Raw genomic sequence first — 20,899 nt, forward strand, 5'->3', positions numbered from 1 at the left:
ACTAGGAGGTCACAGAGGAGAGAAGGAGCTGTCCACGCCATGCAGGTGCTGATTCTCCGTTAGACACACCATATTTATCAGATTTTATCATGCTGCTTTATCAGAAGTGTTTCCTTTGGCTCTACATAGAAATACTGGCTTCTTTTCTTTTGTTTTATGTTATTAAATCTTCTGACAAAAAGTAAGAACAGGAGGGAAGTGATTTTTGTTTGCGACCCTCTGCTCTCAGTGCTGAGGGGAGCCCGTAAGCTGTATGTCGGATATAGAAGGTAAGACCGATTGGCGTTACTGGTCTCAAACCTGGAGTCTAACATTTTATTTATGTCAGTTAAGTGACGGTTGACGCCAGTCTGCAGGATCCTTAAGCTGGCAATGCTGCACTCCCTGCTCAGAAAATATGACCGCCTCAGGTTGCTATGGTTACTCCTATCATCTAATGGCTGCTGCACATTAATTTTGAACAGTGTCAACATTTTTTGACTGGAACTACTTGAGAAGTTCCATAGGTGCCCATATATCAGAGGCTAATGGAACTTCCAGAGCCAATCAGAATCAAGTATTCACCGGCCATGGTATAATATTTGTTAATCAATCTGTAAAAGCAGTATTTCATTAAAATATCACATCTTGCTTGTACTGTAGTTTAATTGTGATAAAATCCTGTTCTTGTAGCCTGATGTTTAAAGTAAACTTACGTGAGACAGCGTTTGATAAAGTCGATGAACAAAGCATCATCAGTTTTCAACACGGCTGACAGCTCCTTTGAGTTTGGTCTCCGCTTCTTCCCTTTGCTGTTTGTGATGTTTCGAGGGTTTCCTTTTGAATCTGAAAATCATCAAACAAATCTGCTGTCTCATCATGCCAGACTGTTTCTGTATCAAAATTATAGCTCATTTCTTCATGTATTTATGAAGAATAGCTGGATATACTGCTCAAGCATAAATATTTAAATAAACATAATAATAATAACAATAAAAAAATATCTTGTTTAATGAAATCCTCACCAAAGAAAAGCCTCCTCCTTGAAGCAGACTGGACAAAATCATTTGGAGGCATCCCAAGAACCTGTGAAATATCAGGAAACTTCAACAAACTTGAAAAACAACAGAAATCATTGCAGACACAAGATATTTTTAATGTCTTACCTCCATAATACAAGCTATCTGTTCCACCTCACTCTCTCCGGGGAAGAGAGGATAGCCCGTATAAAGCTCTGCAAGGATGCATCCAAGACTCCACATGTCAATGGCCATGCTGTAGTTGTGACCCAGGATGACCTCTGGAGAGCGGTAGAAGCGACTCTGGATGTAGGTGTACACTGATAAAAAAAAAGAGTTATAGAGAGTTATTTGAGGATAAATGAGAAGATAAAAATGCAACAATGGAGATGCTTATTCTTATAGAGTATGATTGGGAGAATTTCATAACGGTTTTTATAATACCGGTGCAGAAAAAGTCAATAAAAAGACTCATAAAAATAAAAAATATAGATGGTTAAGGGTGTTGGTGTGTAAAAGCAGATATGAGAAACCATTTCCCTGAATAAACGATAAAACATTAGCACATATTTTTATTCTCTTACCTCTCTGTTGTTCATAGCAGCTTGATCCAAAGTCGACCACTTTGATGTTCCCTGGGCCTCTCTGAGACAGGAGGATGTTCTCCTGTTAGAACAAAGAAAAATCATTCAAACCCTCCATGTAGCACTGCCGTAATATCACACTGCACCACAAGAATTTCACAGTGTGGTTCTAGCAGCACAGATGAACAGCAGCTCAGTGATTCAGTCATAACTTCAACCTTTCTGGTTAAAAATATATATATTAGACACAAAAACTGGTCCAAGTATGGCAGAAACAGCTCAGTACCGGTTTGAGGTCACAGTGGATGATCTTCTCCCTGTGCAGCATCTGCAGACACCTCAGGAGGGCATGAGTGAAGCGGCGGATGAGAGCCAGACTGAAGCCCTGGAAGTTGTTTTTTTTAATGAGTTCGTACAAATTCACCCTGCGGAGAGAAAACAAAATGTTTATTATTTATGCTTTTCTTGATGCTCCTGAGAGTAACTTCAGGATTGTGCTGATTTGGTGACCGCTGTAGACAAAGTTGCATGTCCATAGACTGTTGACCCAATATCAGAGATGGTTTCTGAAAAGGCATTCTGAAGGCCAACAATGGCAGTCTTCATAGTAGAAATGCAATCTCAATATAAGGTGCCTTTGGATAAGTCTAGAAACAGGCAGAGGTGGAGCTGAGGCAGGTCTTAACCCTCTTAGCAAAAAGTTACAACTTATCTACGTAGCAAATTATTTAAAAAAAAAAAATGCACAACTCCCTAAACTGGGTTCATACCCATTAATCCATCTGAAATCTGTCAATTCACTTTATTATCATGGTTTTCACACGAACACAGTCTGGGTTGACACCAGAGTCTATTTGTTGACTTGTGCTGTTGACCCTGCTCTCACAGATGGGTCACAGACAATCTGAGCAGCAGCATACAGCCTCCTGTACTTAAGAGAGCTTATAAAAAATGCTGTCCCTGCAAAGAGTGCTTTTATTGTGAAAAGCGGCTTGAAGTTGTGTGAGCATGATGGCTGTAGCATATCAAAAAAGTTAATATTATTTGTAGATTAGAGGCAATTCATGAATATTAATGAATTTAATGTGACTGGATCAAATCTTAACTGGATTTGAGTCATGGACACTCTTCAGTGCAGGAGGACAGTTTTTGCTAGAAATTATGATAAGGAGAGAAAAGTAGAGCTTGAAACGGTCAATTTGCCCCTACCTCATGGTCGCAACCCAACTCACTTGGACCAACAAACAGTTGTTGGCTTGTTGGTGGTCTGTTGGATGCAAAGATTGTTGCTGCTGTGTTGGTTGCTCCCTGCTCTACCTGCAACCCTGCCAGCTGGTGCTACTAAAACCGTTTCAGTCCTGGAGGGCCAGTTCATGGACATGGGGCCTTTCCCAGGCTGGCAGGATGACTATACTGCTTAACAGAAGCTCAAAGAATTTGGGTTTACGATACGAAAAAAGAAAAAAGAAAAACAGGCAAAATTGTCTCCAATGTTGATTGTGAAGGAGCTTTAAAGCTCACTCTCACTATGCCCGCTGGCTCATGTAGTCTCAGGAAAACATCTCACTAACCTCATATGTACATTTGCCCAAATCAATCTCCCACTTATTACTTAAATTACTGTGGTAAAATGCCTCATCTCATATGCATATTTGCACCAATTAACCTATTACCATACTAAGTAGTTATTCAATCTATGTACTATACTCAGATGTTGAAGTAATGAATATTTTTACTGTAACTCAGATACTGTAAAAAGGTTCCCTCACCTCCTATGCACATGTTACACTAATCACCTGTTAAATGATCTTATTTGATGTAAAGCTGCCCACACCCTTACATATTTTATACCTCTGATTATGTCTAGTCAACATTCTTGCACCCTATATACATCTTGAAACTGTACAATCAATACACACAGACCTGTGTATACTAAAAATCAGTAACAAAGTTGTTACATGTTTGTTTGGTCTAACTTTGCAAAGCAGATAGCTCGTTTCCGTGTTTCTCACTGGCAAATCCATCTTGCAAAGCTCTCGTCGGTAAAGGAGCAGCAGATTTTGCTGTAAAGGCCATAATAAGCTCAGTAGCTCCTAAAGCGCAGACATAGCCCTTTGGTTTTGGTCGAAGGCACCTGCGGTGTAAGTGGGCTACGCTATGTGTGACGTAATCATTTCTAGAAAGATGTAGTTGACTGTCCACACGGAGACAAAACGGTAAAAGTTTACAGATTTTTTTCACTCTGGGACCCGGTTTCAAAAAGCAGCATTTACAGCCTCCCAAAACGTCAGTTCTGTGTGGATGAAATACCTATACAACAAAAAACGTTTACGTATACTCCTGAATTCGTCTCTGTGTGGATGGGGCCTAAGTTGCTTCATGTACTAATGGTGCCAGATAAATAAATAGAACTTGCCCGGCTTTGCTTAATGTATCACTCATTGTGAAAATGTAAATAAACTGAGGCATGGTGGCAGAACCCAGAACATTGTAAAAGTAATTACAGAAAAAGTCCATGTTGTTGCTGATGGTCCTGTTTGCTTTTGCAGGTCATAAAATGGTGTCGTTGACATTGACAAATTGGCTTCACCTTTTCCTTTCCTAGATTTGTTCAGGCTTTTCTAGGAAGACAGATCAGAGAGCTACATACAGACTGACTTATATAAAGATGTACCACATTAAGAACATCTCCATACCCCTCAAATAAACACTCTGAAAAAAGAAGCCTGCTCAGTTTGACACCTCACATTACCCTCAATAAAACACCTGCCGAGTGCCAAGTTCACACTTGAAAATAATCTATGATTGTGCTCACAGTCATAGGGACGGGCCCAGCTTATGTCCTCCTGCTATTTCTTGCCACTTATGGAGAGCATTAACTTCTTTAGGATGTGTAACTGGAGCCTTCACACCACGGAGCAAGAAAGGGTAAGAGATAGGGCCCCAATCAAGGCCTTAACTAAAGGATTCGGTGACGGTAATGTTAGACAAGGTGGCAGAGCAAGACGTCCTCTAAAGGTCATTGAGCCTGAGTGATACACTAAACTATCTCCACTCAAATAGATATCAGTCAGGCTTCATGCTCAAACATGGACACCCTAAGGATCATTTAACTCCTGAACGACTGAAGTCACGTAGCGTTAAAGGTTATGAATAGGGATGAGAAAGAAGCTCCTTTGAAGACAGAGCAGTGATACGTCCCAGTCTTTGTACTTAGGCAAAGATGGCTGCCCTCAAATCCCTTTGATCAACAGATTCATTATTCACAAACTTCTTTATGGTCGCCTGTGGACTAGCTTTGGTACAAGCAGCATGTGAGGGAGCATACTGACCCGAGAAGCTCAAAGGAGATGCACAGATGATTCCTGAAGTAAAAGTACTCCTTCATGTGGATGACGTTGTGGAGGTTGTCTTTGTCTTTCCTCTTGATCACATCCAGGATCTTCAGCTCAACTAGAGCCTGGTGATGAAACCTAGAACAGATTTACAGGAGGTAATTACCACTATGAAAATCAAAGCTAATATCTTCAGTTAAACATCATTTAGTTGTACATTCTGAGAATTTGACCTCTCGTGGTCACATGACTACCATGTCTTCACTCAATCCAGTCCGCAAAAAACCCTGATTCAACCAAACTTAATTCCACAGGATTTACTACGACACATTAGATGGTAAATGCCATTTTTGTACAGAGACAGTCATCTTAGATCAGACAAAGCCTCAGTTCCCACTCAGAAGTCCTTGCAAATACCCCGGTTTTAGTGTTTCATCAAAATATCAAAATAGGGTTAAAAGACATGACCTTGCAAAGCAGACTAATGGTCGGTCATCTGAAATATCCATCTCACAACCCTTAACCTCCTGAGACCTGAGCTTTTGTTTGGCATGCATACTTCGTTTCCCCTACTTACTTGGGATAATTAGGACCTGATAAGTTTGAAAAGCTCAGTCTTTATTCTACCAGGATTTAATTTTGACAAAAATTGATGTCCAATATCAACACAAATTCCCTGAAATTCCAAAGAAACTATCAAAATTTCTGTGCAAAATTCTTAGTCATATTCTTAAAATTTCCCATAAAAAGTAACCCCATTTTTTTCAAGTACTCCTCAAATGTTTCAATTAAACTTTATTATAAAGCCTAAATTTAAATTTCCTGAAAATTTTCCAAAAAATACTGAAGCAAATTCCCCAAAACAAATATATTCCCAAGGTTCCATGAAAAACAATGGAAAATTCCCCCAAACATACCAACAAATTCTTCTGTAAATTCCATTACATTCTAGCAATATCAAAGGATACCATGCCTCCCAATTCCCAGTCAAATTCCCAAAATGAAAAAAATAAAAGTCCAGAGTTTCTGTGAGCATACCGAAAAATTTAGAAGCTAATTGCCCCCCCAAAAATCAATCAATTCAATCAAATCAAACACATTTTCCAAATTAACACAAAAACAAACATCAAAAACATCCAAAATGTTTATGCAAATACTCAAAAATTTCTAAAAATGAACTAATTTTATCGTATTCAATACGTAATACCATAAATGTATCTATCCATATGGGTGTTTCCAGCCATGCGTCCCTTGGTATTTTTGAGCAGAGCCTTCTCTGCCAAGTAAAACTATATATCTATTTTGCAATAAAATGTTTTAATGTATGACAAGAGTGTTCCTGACTCAACAGGAATTAAAGAGGCTATTTTGCCTTGAGATAGATATGGTGTGCCTTAAGCTTTTGACTCGGCTGACATCTGGTTGAAAATGGCACTGTTATCTGGGTATAACTGGAGACAGAGATGTTGATAACCCAAGAAAACAATTCCTATTTATTTGTTCCTTCAATAAAACTAAATGAATGGATGAATGTCCAGTAGGATTTCCATGAGAAAACAACAGGATGTTTGAAAATGTGCAAAAAGGACTCCATTCAGTTTTCTTTGGCACAGATTTTTTTGCATCATCCAAATCTATATTTTACGGATCATAAACATACTCTTTAATTCTAACCATTGACAATCCTGCTTAAGTGAGATAAGATCGACTAACACTGCAGGGTTTTACCGTGGTGCTCTGGCTCTGGCAGTTAACACCCTTTTTGTTTAGTGCATTATTAAAGAGGCAGGGATCGCTGCCCTGCTGTAAACCTGCAGGACTCAGACAGTCACTGCCTCTGTGATATTTGGGGAAAGGTAAAGCCAGGCTCATACTAAAAGATATTTTAAATCTTATCCGATGATAATAATGTGGAAACCAAACATGAGGATGAAAAACGACAGATTTAACAGTTCTGCTGCGAGAATGAGTGGGGAGCAACAATATGACCAACATAAAACATCACACACAAACACATGAAATCATGGAGACGGGGCAAACACTAGCTGCAAGTGTAGTGTGAGCTAGAGGTGAGTATAAATTAATTTGCTGTAGTTTTTTGTTTCCTTCTTCAGTCAGCTCACTTCCAAGTTGGCTACCGTTTCCTTCAGTGTGACAATAAACAGAATGCGTGCGTGGCTGTCCTCGGCTAACCTTTCACACCAGATAGACTGTTTCACATATCAATGGCATGGGATATATTTCACATCTATCTGGGGAGTAGCCTATAGATGGTGTTTGAGTAGGGCAGAACTTTTCAAAACAAACTAAAAGCCTGATTGGATGAACATTCTGTCTGTCACATTCATTACAGGCCAATCAGAGTAACAAACATGAAGCTATAGGCCGAAGAGTAGACTGCAGATCACAAACGATGCGGACATTGTCATTTGAAGTAGCTCCCCAGTTGTGATTAATTGGTAATATCAATGCATGTTGAATCAGTAGCACTGGTGCTAGTATCCTGGCTAACAGTCACTTAATTTTGGAGCTGAAAAGTATGTCAAGCTATTATTGGGTTCTGATGTTCAAATGACCTATTCCTAGTGCTTTTTAACCCCTTTCCATCTCTATGTCCCCCTACTTTTCTACATTCTTTCCAGATTTTACCCATGTTTGCTTCTTTCAACCATTTTTTTCTGGTTTCTAATGCTTTTCCACTGTCATTTAATTGCCCATTTTTGCCACTATGACCCATGGTTGCCACTTTCCACACATTTTTGACATTACATGCCACCTTTAAATGCTATGCATCATTTCCACCGACTTTTGACTCTTTTATGCCATTCTTAACTAATTTTTCCAACTTTTATCCCATTTTTGACATTTTATCTCATTTTGCTTCCTTAAACCCTTTTTGAAGCCAACCTTTACCTACTTATGCCACTGTGTAACCACTTTTCACCACTTTTTTCCAGCTTTTTTGCCTCTTTAACCTATTTTTCTGCCTTTTAACACCTATTCACCACTATAGCCACCCATTTTTGCTACCTTTTTTTTTAGCTGATCAAGAGCAAAAACATCACTTACACCAGTAAAAGCTTTCAGTGCAGTTCTTTTTTTTTAAATTGAAAATAGAAATTTAAGCTCCAGTCAACCAAAGAAAATTTCAAATGAAATTACACCTACTCTCCTGCTAAATGATTAATTCTTGAAAATATTGTATGATACCTCAATCTCAGACAAATTAGAGACAGTGTTCTGGTGTCTAAATGAACTAAAAATAGATAAAACCAGTTTTTTGCAGCATAATTGATTTTTTTCACCTCAATATGTTACCAAAATAACAACTGACTCAAAGCCAACCAGCATGCACCTGCATGTATTTATGATTTCTGTGATCAGTAGGGGTGACCTGAAATAGTCAGCAATTCGACGATTTGATTTGGAGGAGTCTGATTCAACTATGAACCTCATAGTCGAATGGTGTTATGTAACCAAGATTGTACCATTCTGACTACATGGGGCTGCTAAGCCTGAGTTTCTGTTAGCCAGCATTTGCCAGTCATTCGCCGGTAAAAAGGAGGGAAGTACGACAGATAAAAATATATCTTGTCAAAATGTCCGGCAGAAAACATGCAAATGACCAGATAAGTAAATACTGAATACTTGCATATTATATTTTGTGTTACCAAGAAGATATGTTGTGAGAATTCGTTAATATAAACTAAAAGTTGCCTAATCTTACTACACATACCGTCCTGCGGTGCTGGGGTTGTTTATCTCCTCAGATGGCAAGCACATGGCTAATTATGTATGCACGATGACGTCAAAGCAAATCTACCTCTCTGCGCGTGCTCAGTATTGCTGGGGACTATGCAGGGAAAGTGGGAAAGTTTGACCAGATCTTTCTCGTAAAGCAGTATTTTAATCTAAGTGAGGTTTTCCTGGTTAACCAAAGGCTTAATATCATCAGCGGTATGGAGGGATTTTGTGTCATTGCTGCAAGTAATTGAGAGACTGAAACAAAGGGAACTGTACAGCTGAGCGTTGTAAACACTGATGCAGCAGCAGAGAGAGAGAGGCTTACGCTGAGCAGAGTTGTAAGCTGTTAATGAGAGGAGGACTGGACCAGACTATCTGCTGTGGAGCTTTTGTCTTTTCGGGACTAGTCCAAATAAACCAGGATGGTTGGATTTCCAGCTTTAGCAGAGGTTACAGTTATATCATCATGAGGACTGATATTAGCAACTGACGGTAAGACTCATTTTTCATTTGAAATGTAGAGTTCTAACGCAGTGTCCAGTAAAGAGAGCACTTTTGTTATGTGTCTGGATGCTTCGTTGTTGTCGGTGGAGGTTATGATAGCGGCCAAAGTTATGATGCAAAGTTATGATAGCGGCCAAAGTGCTAACAGGCTAACGGTTCTAATGTGAAGCTAACTTTTGTTGTTTATGAGTTTAATGTGGGCGTATATTGTGTAACTGACTGCGTGTGTAAGGAAAAGAGCACATCTTTCATTTTGATACTTTAAACCACTTACACAAAAACAAAATAAGAGAGAGATTTATGCGTTTTGCTGCTGTTAATAAAGCAAAATAATGTTAAAGCAAATGTCCGATAGTTGTTCTAAATGGCTGGAATTCTTGAGGACTGCCGGTCATTTTGACCGGTGACAAAAAAGTCTAGTGGAAACGCAGTTTGACTATTAGTCGCCTAAAGGCAAAATCTGACGAATCAGATTCGACTATAAAAATTCTTAGTCAAAAACTCCTCTAGTGATCACAGCTTAATAACGGTTTGGTATTATATACATAAAACCTTGACCTATATAAAGCCCCTGCAGTGTAATATCTGAAGAAATGCTATTAACCAACATGAACCGAAAATAAGTTTGCAGGTCAGGAAGTAACGGACGACTTTCTGGGGTCATGAGACATTGCTTTTTCTCTTTTCTGCTCTGTATCTCTTTGTAACAGTCACTGATGTTCATTTATTTATTTGCATGGTATACATTGTTTTTTCAAGACTTTGGTACATCTTTCACAGGGAATTTCTAGATCAATAAAAGTCTTGTGACTTTGCTTCATTAGGTCGTAGATGGGGTATTGGGTCCCAAATTTTCCTGATTATCTTACATTGTGTACCCCATTTAAGATTAAAACTATTTTATGCTATCTCCTGGCCTGCTTGCATCCTAAATCACATCCTGAGATGTTAGTCTAGATGTTAGACTCCTGAAAGTATAGTGTAATTCAAATGCAAAAAAAATGTAAAGGTTGTTCGTTTTGAATCCCTTTCAGTAATGCTTCAATTGAAGGTCACACTCAGTATAAAAAAATTAACTCTATCATGTTACCTTTTCTTGTTGCGAATCATCTTAATGGCTACAAGTTCATTGGTCTTGTGGTCGAAACATTTCAGGACCTGTCCAAAGGAGCCTTTCCCGATCACTTCCAGCACTTCAAACCTGTAGGCAATGTGGTCATGCAGCACCTGGAAAAGCAAGAGGAAGAGCATTAACATATGATACCAGGCTACAACTCTGCAGTCTCAATCATACTATTGTTTAAGAGTAACTGTCACAACAAAGCCTGAGAGCCTGAGCAGAGATACCAGTCCAAACAATGGCTGCTCACTCAGCCTTAGATGGCTCGTTCATCACATTTTGTCTGATAAAAAACTGCCTGTCAGTCTCCTGATTTACACAGGTCAGTTCAGCCAGGTGTCACAGGCTCTGCTGGCCTCACGTCGGTTTCAGTGTTTAACAAAGGATGATGGGTAAATGTGTGCAGCTGATGGATTAAGGTCATACAAAGACATCCGTTCATACACGGCTCAGGTCAGACGGCGGGAAGCCTGTGTTAATGTGGGATAAAGGAGAGGGATAAATAAAACCCTGGTTTATATTTGTGCCTCCTTTTTAATTTTAGTGGTGTTTCAGTTTCATGATTCTGCACAGTTGCATGATTTCACCAGTGTGTTCCTTAAAATGGGCTGTGCTTAAACTCCTATCAACATATCCATCACAGACACTGCTGAAAGAGCATCAGCATCAGCATCAGCTGATCTATGGACGGCTGCTAGAGCCCAGACTAAGGTCTGAGCAGCCCTTGTGGGTAACTTAGGCCAATTTGAAAAGTATCTGTGTAAAACGGTCTGCACACTTCTAATGATGATTATTGGAATAAGTCCTATGTAAACCACTTTGTGATCCAGTCATTCTCCATCTAACACATTACCCTGATGTAGCTTCCATGCTCATCATCGTATCCTGAGTTCTGCGGTGAACCCTGAGAGCCCTCGATCTTCTGAGAGCCCAGACCCAAGAACCAGATCTCGGCATAGTCCATGATTTCCTCCTGCTCAAACTCCGTCAGCCGGTCTTGGAAGTTCTTCAGTGCCTCTGCAACAGGAAGTAAGAGGAGTAGGAGGAGATGAGATGAGATGAGTCACTTTCATATCGATCACACCTCTGCCAAGAGCAGAGGAATGTGAGCAATCGACTCGAATGCCAGTGAGCTATTTTTACAGAATCAGACTTGTTTCTTAGTTACATATAAGTGTTGGAAACCCTTCAGATGGAATATAGTCTCTGTGCCATGTTATTTTATGTAATCTAACTCACCGATGGGAGACATTGGTAACCTCTGCCCCTCGTATGATTTCTCTTTCTCCAGCTTGTTGCTGATGATCTTGCTGTTGCGGGAGACGGAAACTTTGTCCAGTGTTGAACCAAAGCGCATGGTGAACTGCTGGGTAGGCTTCGGCCTCTCATCCTGAACCAACAAACACAAACATAAAGAGGAAAACCATATATGATGAGCAAAGAAAAGAGAACTATAGTGTGACTTTGGGTGTTGACCATTAATCACACTGCTGCTTTTGCTGTGTAGAAGATGCTCAGATTCAAAGTGAGGCTGAATCCTTTGGAAACATGAAGAGATACAGTGCCCATAAAAAGTATGTTTTAACCTTTTAATAATTTTATAAATCAATCATGGTCAATATGATTTGTTTTGTGACAGAAAAAAAAAATCTTTCTTGTCAAAGTTAAAACAGATTTCCACAAAGTAATGTCAATTAAATAAAAATATGTTATCTAAAATAGGTGACTGCATAAATATTCCCCCATAGGTCTCAATCAGGTTTCACCTTGGTCCCACCAAATTGTTTTAAACCATTTCTGTGCAACTGTCGCTGTATGTCTCATGTCATTGTCTTGCTGGAAAATAAATCTTCTTCAAAGCCGTAGTTCTCTTGCAGACTGAATAATATTGTCTGCTAGGATTTCCTTTATTTTGCGGCATTCATTTTACTCTCTACCTTTACAAGCCTTCCAGGTCTGGCTGCTGAGAAGCAGCTCCATAGCATGATGCTGCCACCACTGTGCTTCACACTGGGTATGGTGTGTTGGTGGCAATGTGCAGTGTTTGTTGTCCCCCAAACATAGTTTGTTGTCTGATGGCTGAAAAGGAACCTTTTGGTTTCATTAGACCAGAGAACTTTCTTCCATTTGATCATGGAGTCTCCCACATACCTTTTGGTGAACTCTAGTGGAGATTTATCTGAGTTTTCTTCAACAGTGTCTTCCTCTTTGCCACTTTCCCATAAAGCTTTGACTGGTGAAGAACCAGGCAACACTTGTTGTATACAGACTCTCTTCCATCTCAGCTACTGAAGCTTGGAAGTCCTTCAGAGTAGCCATAGGTGTCTTGGTGGACTCTCTCTCTAGTCTCCTTCCTGCACACTCACCCAGTTTGTGAGGACGGCCTGATCCAGGAAGCTTTACACATGTGTCGTATTCCTCCAATTTCTTGATGATAAATTTAACTGAACTCTGGGGGATGTTCAGTGCCTTGGAATTTTTTTCGTATCCATCTCCTGACTTAGACTTTTCATTTATTCAGCCACTTATTTTAAATAACATATTTCTATTAAATTGACATATTTGAATCAGTTTTTCAATATAACATTAACAAGGGCTCTTTGCATTTTTTTTTTGTTAAACAGGCCAGATTATATTGACCATGACTGATTTATATAATCAACTAAACGGTAAAACAACCAAGTGTGTATCATCACATGACTGCTACGAAAGGAAATGTTGCACCCCTATATCTAAATCAACTTTAGAAATAAAGGAAAAAACTGACTGTATTTCACATATTTGTGCTGAAGTACTGTTAAATATAATGACACTCCACTCACTTGCTAAAGCAAAAATCTAAAAGCTGTCTTTAATCATCATTAGTTGAATTGTTAAATAAAATTTTAACAAATGTCCATTCTGTTTCTTCTTCTTATATACCTGATAAGCTAATGATTATTACAGCTCTTTCCTGGTTATGCTCATTATAAAACAGCTATTTACAAGATTATTTCATTGAGTGCTTGAAGATTAATGATAAAATGTCATCTATAAATCATTCAGTGAGGTCATACTATTTTTGATGAATGTCTGAGGAATACCTTGGTCGTTTTTTCGGTCAGTAATCTGGGTCAAGTGTCCCTTCTCATACAGGAGGACTCTTCATGAGGTAAAACTTGTGCTCTTTGCATTTCCTATTTTTTCCTGAAGCTTAAGTTTGTCACAGCTGTTAGAGAAAGGGAGAACTCTGCAGGTTTTTTCACCATGACCTTTAAACTGTTGTTTTAGTCAAACATGCAAATGTTACAGTGAGAAATCACTGCAGTAATCATTGGTTTGTTGACGTTTTCATTCCCTTTGGTTTCGTCTATCCAATCACTGAGAATGGATTTATTGACAGGGCAGGTCAAGGTGGCGATATATCACTGTTCAGCTGGTTACTATGGACATATGTCAGAATGACTGTGCTAAGAAGTTCGCAAACAGCTAACTGGTTGTACGCTGAATGGGAACAGAGTTCTTCACGGCTCTAAGACTTCACGATCAAAGTGAGTAGAGACTATGGAGCATGCACAGAAGGCCTCGTCTGACAGCATCCAGCTGAGGTGAATACATGGAAGAGGATGGATTTGCATCATGTTGTCTTGGGATGTAAGTCTAAATTTGAGCATTTCAGTTTAGTATAAGTTTGGCTGGACCTTCATGTTTGCATGTCTTTTCAAAAAAAACATCACTACCTGAACTTCAACAACAAATACACTTTTTCATGTGCATGTAAACATACAAAGAGTCTCACCGAGTGAGTCTGGAAGTTGTTTTGACCCCCTTTAATGGTAATCTGGGGCAGGATGTTGTCCGACTGCTGGTGTTGGTTTTTAGCATTGCTGACCACCACCTGCACCACCGGAGGTTCAAGCTGAGGTAAAGTCCCGACACCAGGCCCAAACTTCTGTAAAGCAAAGCAATAAATTTTTTTTAATGGGATTTCTCTGAATAGTGAAGAACAAACACACATACAAAAGATGCCACAACAAAAGCAGCATAAAGGAGAAATAAAAATGGGTCACAGAGCAGAAGAAATAAGATCAGGCTGTTTCTGAACTCTGAAAGTTTCCTTTTTAGTAGGATGACTTTGATGAAAGAAAAACAGAATGTCAGAGAAACACTGAGAAGATTCTGGAAAATAAAGAAAACTTTGCAAACTCAGAAGCTTTGAGGCTGTGGTTATTTTTCTGTGAGGAGCTAGGGCTGAGGAATTATTTGAATTTCATTAATTTTAACTCCACATGATTATGAAAACAAGATAATTAAACAAGATTAAATAACTACAGTGCTTCATGCCATGTTGTCCTTGTTTTGTTCATAGGTCTTGTCCTGTGTGGTAAAAGTTTTAGTGTTGTAGTATATCACAGTTCAACTCACTTTAGTTATTTACTATAAAATCAGGAATATAATCAGGAATATAAATTACCCTGGTTTATAAGCTGCAGTCTGCTTTTTTAAATCTCAGTATCAATCACACCAATACTGATAATAATTTTTGCCAGCCCTACTTTAAACCTAAAAGAACGGACACAGAACAAAACAAACAGAAGCAGCTCCAGGGAGAGAGGGCGTGGGTCAGTGAGTGTGGAGTCTAACTGTATCACTCTATTTACACTACAGCTACAAGCATGTCACAGTCCCTTTCTTTTCTCGTGTTTGTGTCAGTTTTAGTTTGTACTCTCAGATACTGACCTACACTCCTTTCACATGCCTGTCGTCTGGGCAGGCTCAGATGACCAGGACCCCAGCGGCTGGCGGCTGGAATTACTGATCAGGGTTAACGTGAAATGGGGACAAAGCCTGTGAGGCCGGGCCCTGACAGAGTCTGTCTGTGGATGCTCTGTGGGGGGGAAGAGGAGCGGCAGCCTGCTTTTCTCCTACTGCCATCCTACTTGCTCTAAGAGCACGATTACATGTGTCACAGCCTTGGCAGACTCATGATGATGGCGGAGATGGGCAAAATTAGATGTCTGTCTCATGTTGAAGCCCTTTAGGGAAATATGAGATATCCTGAAGAGGAGAATCTCTGTCAGGAGAGACATTATTGATCACATTTAATGAGAAATCAAACCCCTGACCACTTACAAGGCTATTAAGTAGTGTTGTCGATCAATTGAGGTCCAAATCTGGACCTTTTAGCACAAAGTATTTCAGGCTCGACCGATCAGAAACGCCACTGTAACACTAGGATTGTTGGTGGTGTAGTTATTTTTTCAGAGATTGTGTTTAATAAACCTCTAATAAACCAGTTAATTGAGGTTGATACACCAATTAGTGTCTTCTGCAGCATATACTGTTTATTCACACCCAGTTATCTCAAATCAAGTTGACTTTAATTGGTTGTGAGATTTTGGCTGATAATCAAATCCTCTTTGGAGAAGATAGCAGGGAGTTTTACTCTCCACAGAAGCCCCACTGTTGACCTCTATATCATGTAATTCCTCCTGGGGTCATTGTTTGCCATTCATAGATGTCCCCCATCCCCTCTTACCCCCTTCATGCCCTCGGCATCAGCTGTCTTATCCTCAAATAACACATACTCCGTCTGTGTGGCGATCAGCATGCAAAATGCACTCTGAAGCTAATTGCTCTCTTTCTAGACAATCTTTGCACTTTTACAACCCATGCTCCGCTCCCTCTCCAGCATGTCCAAAAAAGTGCAAAGGCACGCACATCCTAAAGGGTAAAAGTACTGGAAGATGATGAACCAAGAAGAGTCACATGCAAAACAGAAAAATAAGCTGCACCGAAGCTTGTTTAATGAAGATTATCACCACATATGTGACATTTTAGGCCTTAGCCCTTCATCAGATAGCTGCCTGAAAGTGGCAAATTGTTTCAAACTGTCATTTCATTTAAAATCCCTCTGGATCCATGCATCAACACAGAGATCTTCGTACAACACCAGCTCATGCCTCCTAACACTGTGCCAAGTTGAAGAGATGAAGAGCAACTTTTTAATTCAGTCTCTGTTACATGACTGTGAGTGCAAACTTCTGTCTTCATCTGTTATTGTTGATATCCACATAATACACAGACAAATCATGGTGTTTAAAATGAGGGCAAGAAAGCTGAGAGGGGTGAGAGAGAAGGAAGCAGTAGGCACTGATCTAAGTTATAAATTACCCATCTAAATCAGTGGTTCTCAACTGGTCTAGCCTCAGGACCCACCGATATCTTGATGACAAATTGCAACCAAAGTTTCCAAAAAAAATTTTAACAATGCACATTTAGTAAACAAAGGTGTTGCTCTTAAGATCTTGGCTGGAACAGAATTTATGACAGGAACAAGAGACAGGACAAAACTGATGTGTTTTACATCCCCAATGAGAGATCTTGAGAAATTAATTCATTAACATGGTAAACATCAGAGCAACAAACCACATGACGTAGCCGCCAGCGAGCTGCGCCCCTACCGAAGGAGTAAACTCCATTAGAGCTGCATAATGCAAATCACGGCGACCGTAGACATGTCAGTACACGACTTTTGTTGTTTTTGAAAAGAAAACAAATCACTGCTGTTCTTTGTTCTTCTTTTAGCTAAGAAATGTCATCAAGTCCTGATAAAACTGGTGCTTAACAGCATCCACACTAATGTCTTCTGCAATAATTATCCCGGCTTCTTGTTGCTGCTTGCTTATGTCACGACCCGCACCAGAAAGTACTGCCCCCCGACACTGATTGGTCCTGTCACTTTCTAACTGGGCCCAAACAGTTCAGATAGGAGCTTTGCAAGATGGATTTGCCAGTGAGAAACACAGAAATGGGCATATCCATCTGGTTTGCAGGTTAAATTTACTCATTATCACAATAAAACAGTAAAATCTGTGGCATGGTAACATATTCCTTACAGACTTTTGCCACCATTTTTTTTCCCAGACATACATTCACGACCCATTTTAAACTGCTCTGCGACCCACTTTTGGGTACTGACCCACCATCTGAGAACCCATTAGTCCAAATGACTTGGATTGATGCGAAAAAATGGAAAAAAAAATGAACTGATTCTAAAAAATAAAAGGCAGACAAAAGTTTAGAGTTTGTGTGTGAAAATAATTTAACATTAGCTCAATTTTATTCCTCAAGGTGCAAAAAATTTGGCCGAAAAAAACCACACTCAGTGTGCAAAGGCCGTTATTCGAGGGGATTGCTGTAGCAAATCCACAGAGTGAATACAACTCTGTAAACATGGAGTATGTGGAAATTGAGGGTTACAACTCTCTGCCAGTTCAAACCAACACTGCCAGGGCTGCTGTGATTGTGGTCTACAGGAGAGTCTAAGGGGGGAAGTCCTCCACTGCAAACTTAATCTCTGTCACAAAAGTGTAAAAATAAGATAAAGGTTGCTGATGGTGATCCCTGCTTTATGTTCCAATGTCAATTCTAGCATAGATGCACCTCAACTGAACTCCCTTTCTTTTCAAAGCTATTTGCTCACGTTTAAGCTAGACGATGCATCACTGGAGCTTTAAGCAATGCAATGACTAAGAAACATAAAAAATTCTTTCACATTAATTATTAATCACATTCCAGGAACAAAAAGCTTTCCTTGTCATACAGTAGATAATTCAATTTGCTTTCACGTGTAAGAGCTGCTGCAGGATCTGCCAACTTGGTTATGACGCATAGAGATAGTGCTAAATATAGGTACGAGCACCTGCCACAACAGGCAAAGGAAGTAAACACAGTAACGTGGTGGTACATAACCGGGGGTCGTGCTGCTCCAATAATATGTTCTTGTATCTGAGGGAACCTGTCATGGTTACACAACAAGATCACTAATGTGCTGAGAGATGTTTGCAACCATGAGTAATTAAATGTCAGTGTTTATGGAAAGCTGTAAATAAAGCTTCAGGTAGTTCAAACAATGCAGCAATGGTGGGTTTGATGGAGCTGCGTTTGCATTGTTTAAAGGGATGGCGCTAACCTGTGGGCAGGGTCGGTTTGATCCAAGACGGTTGCCTTCTGATGGGAGTCTGTGAGGGTGAGGGAAGGCCTCAGGTCGTGATGTCTGTGGGAGGAATTGGAGCATTTCATTAGATAAGATGAGAAAAATGAGTTTGGTCATGTATGCATGCTTGTTCTCTATTTCTGTGATCATAATTTTTGGTTGTAATGCTCTCATTAAAGTAACATCATAAGAAAATCATCTCTGAAGTCATATTAAGTTATCCTTTAAGGCTACATCAGAGCAGCCCTCTTAAATAATCATGATACTGCTGCTCGTGTTCATGCTGCTTGGATTCTCCACTCTCCTCACAAACTAACAGCCTGTGGGCAGCTCGGCAACGCTGCAGCCAGACGAGCAAAAATAATGCACTGTGATCTTAAAATAGATTGCCTCTGTTAAGAAAGAAAAAAAACTGCAAGAACGACCCTCTCACTATGTAGTGCTTCTGCCAGTTTGAGCAGGTGTGTGAACATGTGCATGTCCATGTGTGCAGCAGTGAGCAAACACGTGCTTCAGAGACTGTGAAGATCCATTTTCCCAAGTGTGTTAAAGAAAGAGATGAAAACTGAGATAAAGCAACAAGAAATTCATGAGAAAGGGACACAAGTATTTTGGATGATTGCGCCTGCTTCCCTCTGTCATCGAGCCAGCTTACATGTGCCGTACTAATCCCCGGGTGAGCGTGCGGCTTTGTTAAGAGCCAACATATGGGTGAAATAAAGCTTAGCCCCATATGGGGATCTGTGCTACACTAACCCTGGCAGTCTGGCATGTAGAAAAGGAGGGGTAGAGAGATTGGGGGTTGAAACAGGCTGGATGGACTGGGAGGCACGGTCCACAGGTGCTACAGCAGGACGTCTCCATGAGTGATCAGAGCAGTGAGGCAGCAGTGATGCATGGAGGGAGGAGGGGCTGAACTGATCAAGCTTGGGTGTTTACATGTTTACAGTTAAGTCAAGCAATGATTACAAATCAATTAGGATATTTAACTTAGCATTCCTGTCCCATACAGCTCAACAGGGCCTGGACACTTCTTCAGTCACTTTGGTTCTGAAAGTAATCACATGCAAATCCCCCTTAGACATTTAGCAAAATCCTTAGTACAGCACTTTTAATGCATGAACCAAGCTACATGTATACTCAGGTACAATACTGTACATATTTCTTAATGAATACAGAGTTACTACATATCCCACAAGCCATTGCAACTTCTTTTAATCCTTGTAAGTGATAATGTTCAAAGCTTTTCAACCATTTATGCACCTTTTTCTACATTTATCTTTATTAGTGTTGACATCTTAAATGATAATGTAATATAACATAGTTTGCCTATTACAACAGCATTTAATGACACTCTAGGATTGTGGGTACTGTAGTACTTTCAGCAGGAATTGTGATTAAACAACATTTTCATTTTTTTTCTGACTAATTGCTGTCTTTATGCGCTTATATCATCATTTCACAGTCAGGTAGCTTGAGATAAGTCCAACGCTAATCTGTCTGACTAATAATCACATCCTCTATGGAGAAAATGAATGTGATTTTTACTTATGAAACTACACTGTTGAGCTCTATATACAGGCACACAGGGTAAGAATTGATTTATTGATGCAAGCAGGTCCACTTCAGCTACATTAGGTCATAATATGCCCCTTTTAGCTTCTTACTTTTGTAAGATGTATGTATGTTGTAAGTTAGGTGGTGAAAACATTAAAAAAGTGTACAGTTCTGGACATACTAGTGATGCTCCAAGGTGAATAATTTTCCATCTCTTTAAACAAAAATTATAATTGCTTTTAGTTAACTAGTCTAAAGTGAAGAAAATGCATTCTGTAAACTAAATTCTTACTGTTACAGTGCAAAGTTGGTCTACATAATGTAGCTAACGTTATTAGAGCTAGCACGCTAGCTTTTGATCCTCCTTGCTGGCAAACATCTATATCCCTGTGCTGAATGTTGTCACTTAAGGCTTTGGTATTATGAGAGTAAAACCTGACACAGCCTTTGGGCAACTTTATCCCCTTTTATTAGATCACAGTAGTGCTAAACTGCGCTGTTTCCCTTAGATGCTATCAGTGCTATCAGTTTGACACTGTTTACATTGGATTAAAGAGCATTACAGCAGCAAGGCAGTAGCTATAAACCCGAGCTACAGTGGCTACTAGTGGCAGGTGGCTGCATTACAGTTTAGACCACTGGTTTATAACTCTAATGTAGGAACCTACTTCACCCTCCCTCATGACAAATTGTGACCCAAATTTCTTACATTTTCAAATCATAACTAAGTTTTTAACAAAAAATGGGGCAGTTTGGACTTAAGATAGAACAAGAGAACAAAAACTGAGACATTTCCTTCCAAATGAAAGCACATCATAGACTTTCTGCCAATCATTTCTTCCAGGCACACACTTTCCACCCACTGAAAATGGTGTTGTGATCTATTTTTGGGTCCTGACCCCACCAGCTAAGAACCAAGAATGTAAACCAGACATTAATCTGGGATTGGGGGCCTTCAATTAAAAAATGTTTAGTAGTTTAACCACTCATAGTTCTAGTTACGACTACAGACGGATCTGACTTAAACCATTTAGTCGCATGCATGTTAAGTGCATATTCTACACTTTACTTTTAGTTCA

At 39.6% G+C, this 20,899-nt stretch overlaps 1 protein-coding gene across 4 annotated transcripts in view; it reads right to left on the reverse strand.

Moving 5' to 3' along the window:
* dyrk4 (dual-specificity tyrosine-(Y)-phosphorylation regulated kinase 4) overlaps positions 1–20,899 on the reverse strand; it is a 70,045-nt gene that overhangs the window by 3,247 nt on the left and 45,899 nt on the right. For all 4 annotated transcript variants that reach the window (XM_041794767.1, XM_041794769.1, XM_041794768.1 and 1 more), the window contains 11 exons: positions 18,240–18,323; positions 14,064–14,216; positions 11,525–11,675; positions 11,139–11,302; positions 10,256–10,392; positions 4,915–5,055; positions 1,869–2,007; positions 1,583–1,664; positions 1,146–1,318; positions 1,005–1,065; positions 696–825 (listed from right to left, as the gene is read on the reverse strand). In XM_041794767.1, the coding sequence (XP_041650701.1) occupies positions 696–825; positions 1,005–1,065; positions 1,146–1,318; positions 1,583–1,664; positions 1,869–2,007; positions 4,915–5,055; positions 10,256–10,392; positions 11,139–11,302; positions 11,525–11,675; positions 14,064–14,216; positions 18,240–18,323 (1,415 nt within the window). The remainder of the gene's footprint in view (positions 1–695; positions 826–1,004; positions 1,066–1,145; positions 1,319–1,582; positions 1,665–1,868; positions 2,008–4,914; positions 5,056–10,255; positions 10,393–11,138; positions 11,303–11,524; positions 11,676–14,063; positions 14,217–18,239; positions 18,324–20,899) is intronic.

Source organism: Cheilinus undulatus, linkage group 9, assembly GCF_018320785.1.
Source record: "Cheilinus undulatus linkage group 9, ASM1832078v1, whole genome shotgun sequence".
NCBI lineage: Eukaryota > Metazoa > Chordata > Actinopteri > Labriformes > Labridae > Cheilinus > Cheilinus undulatus.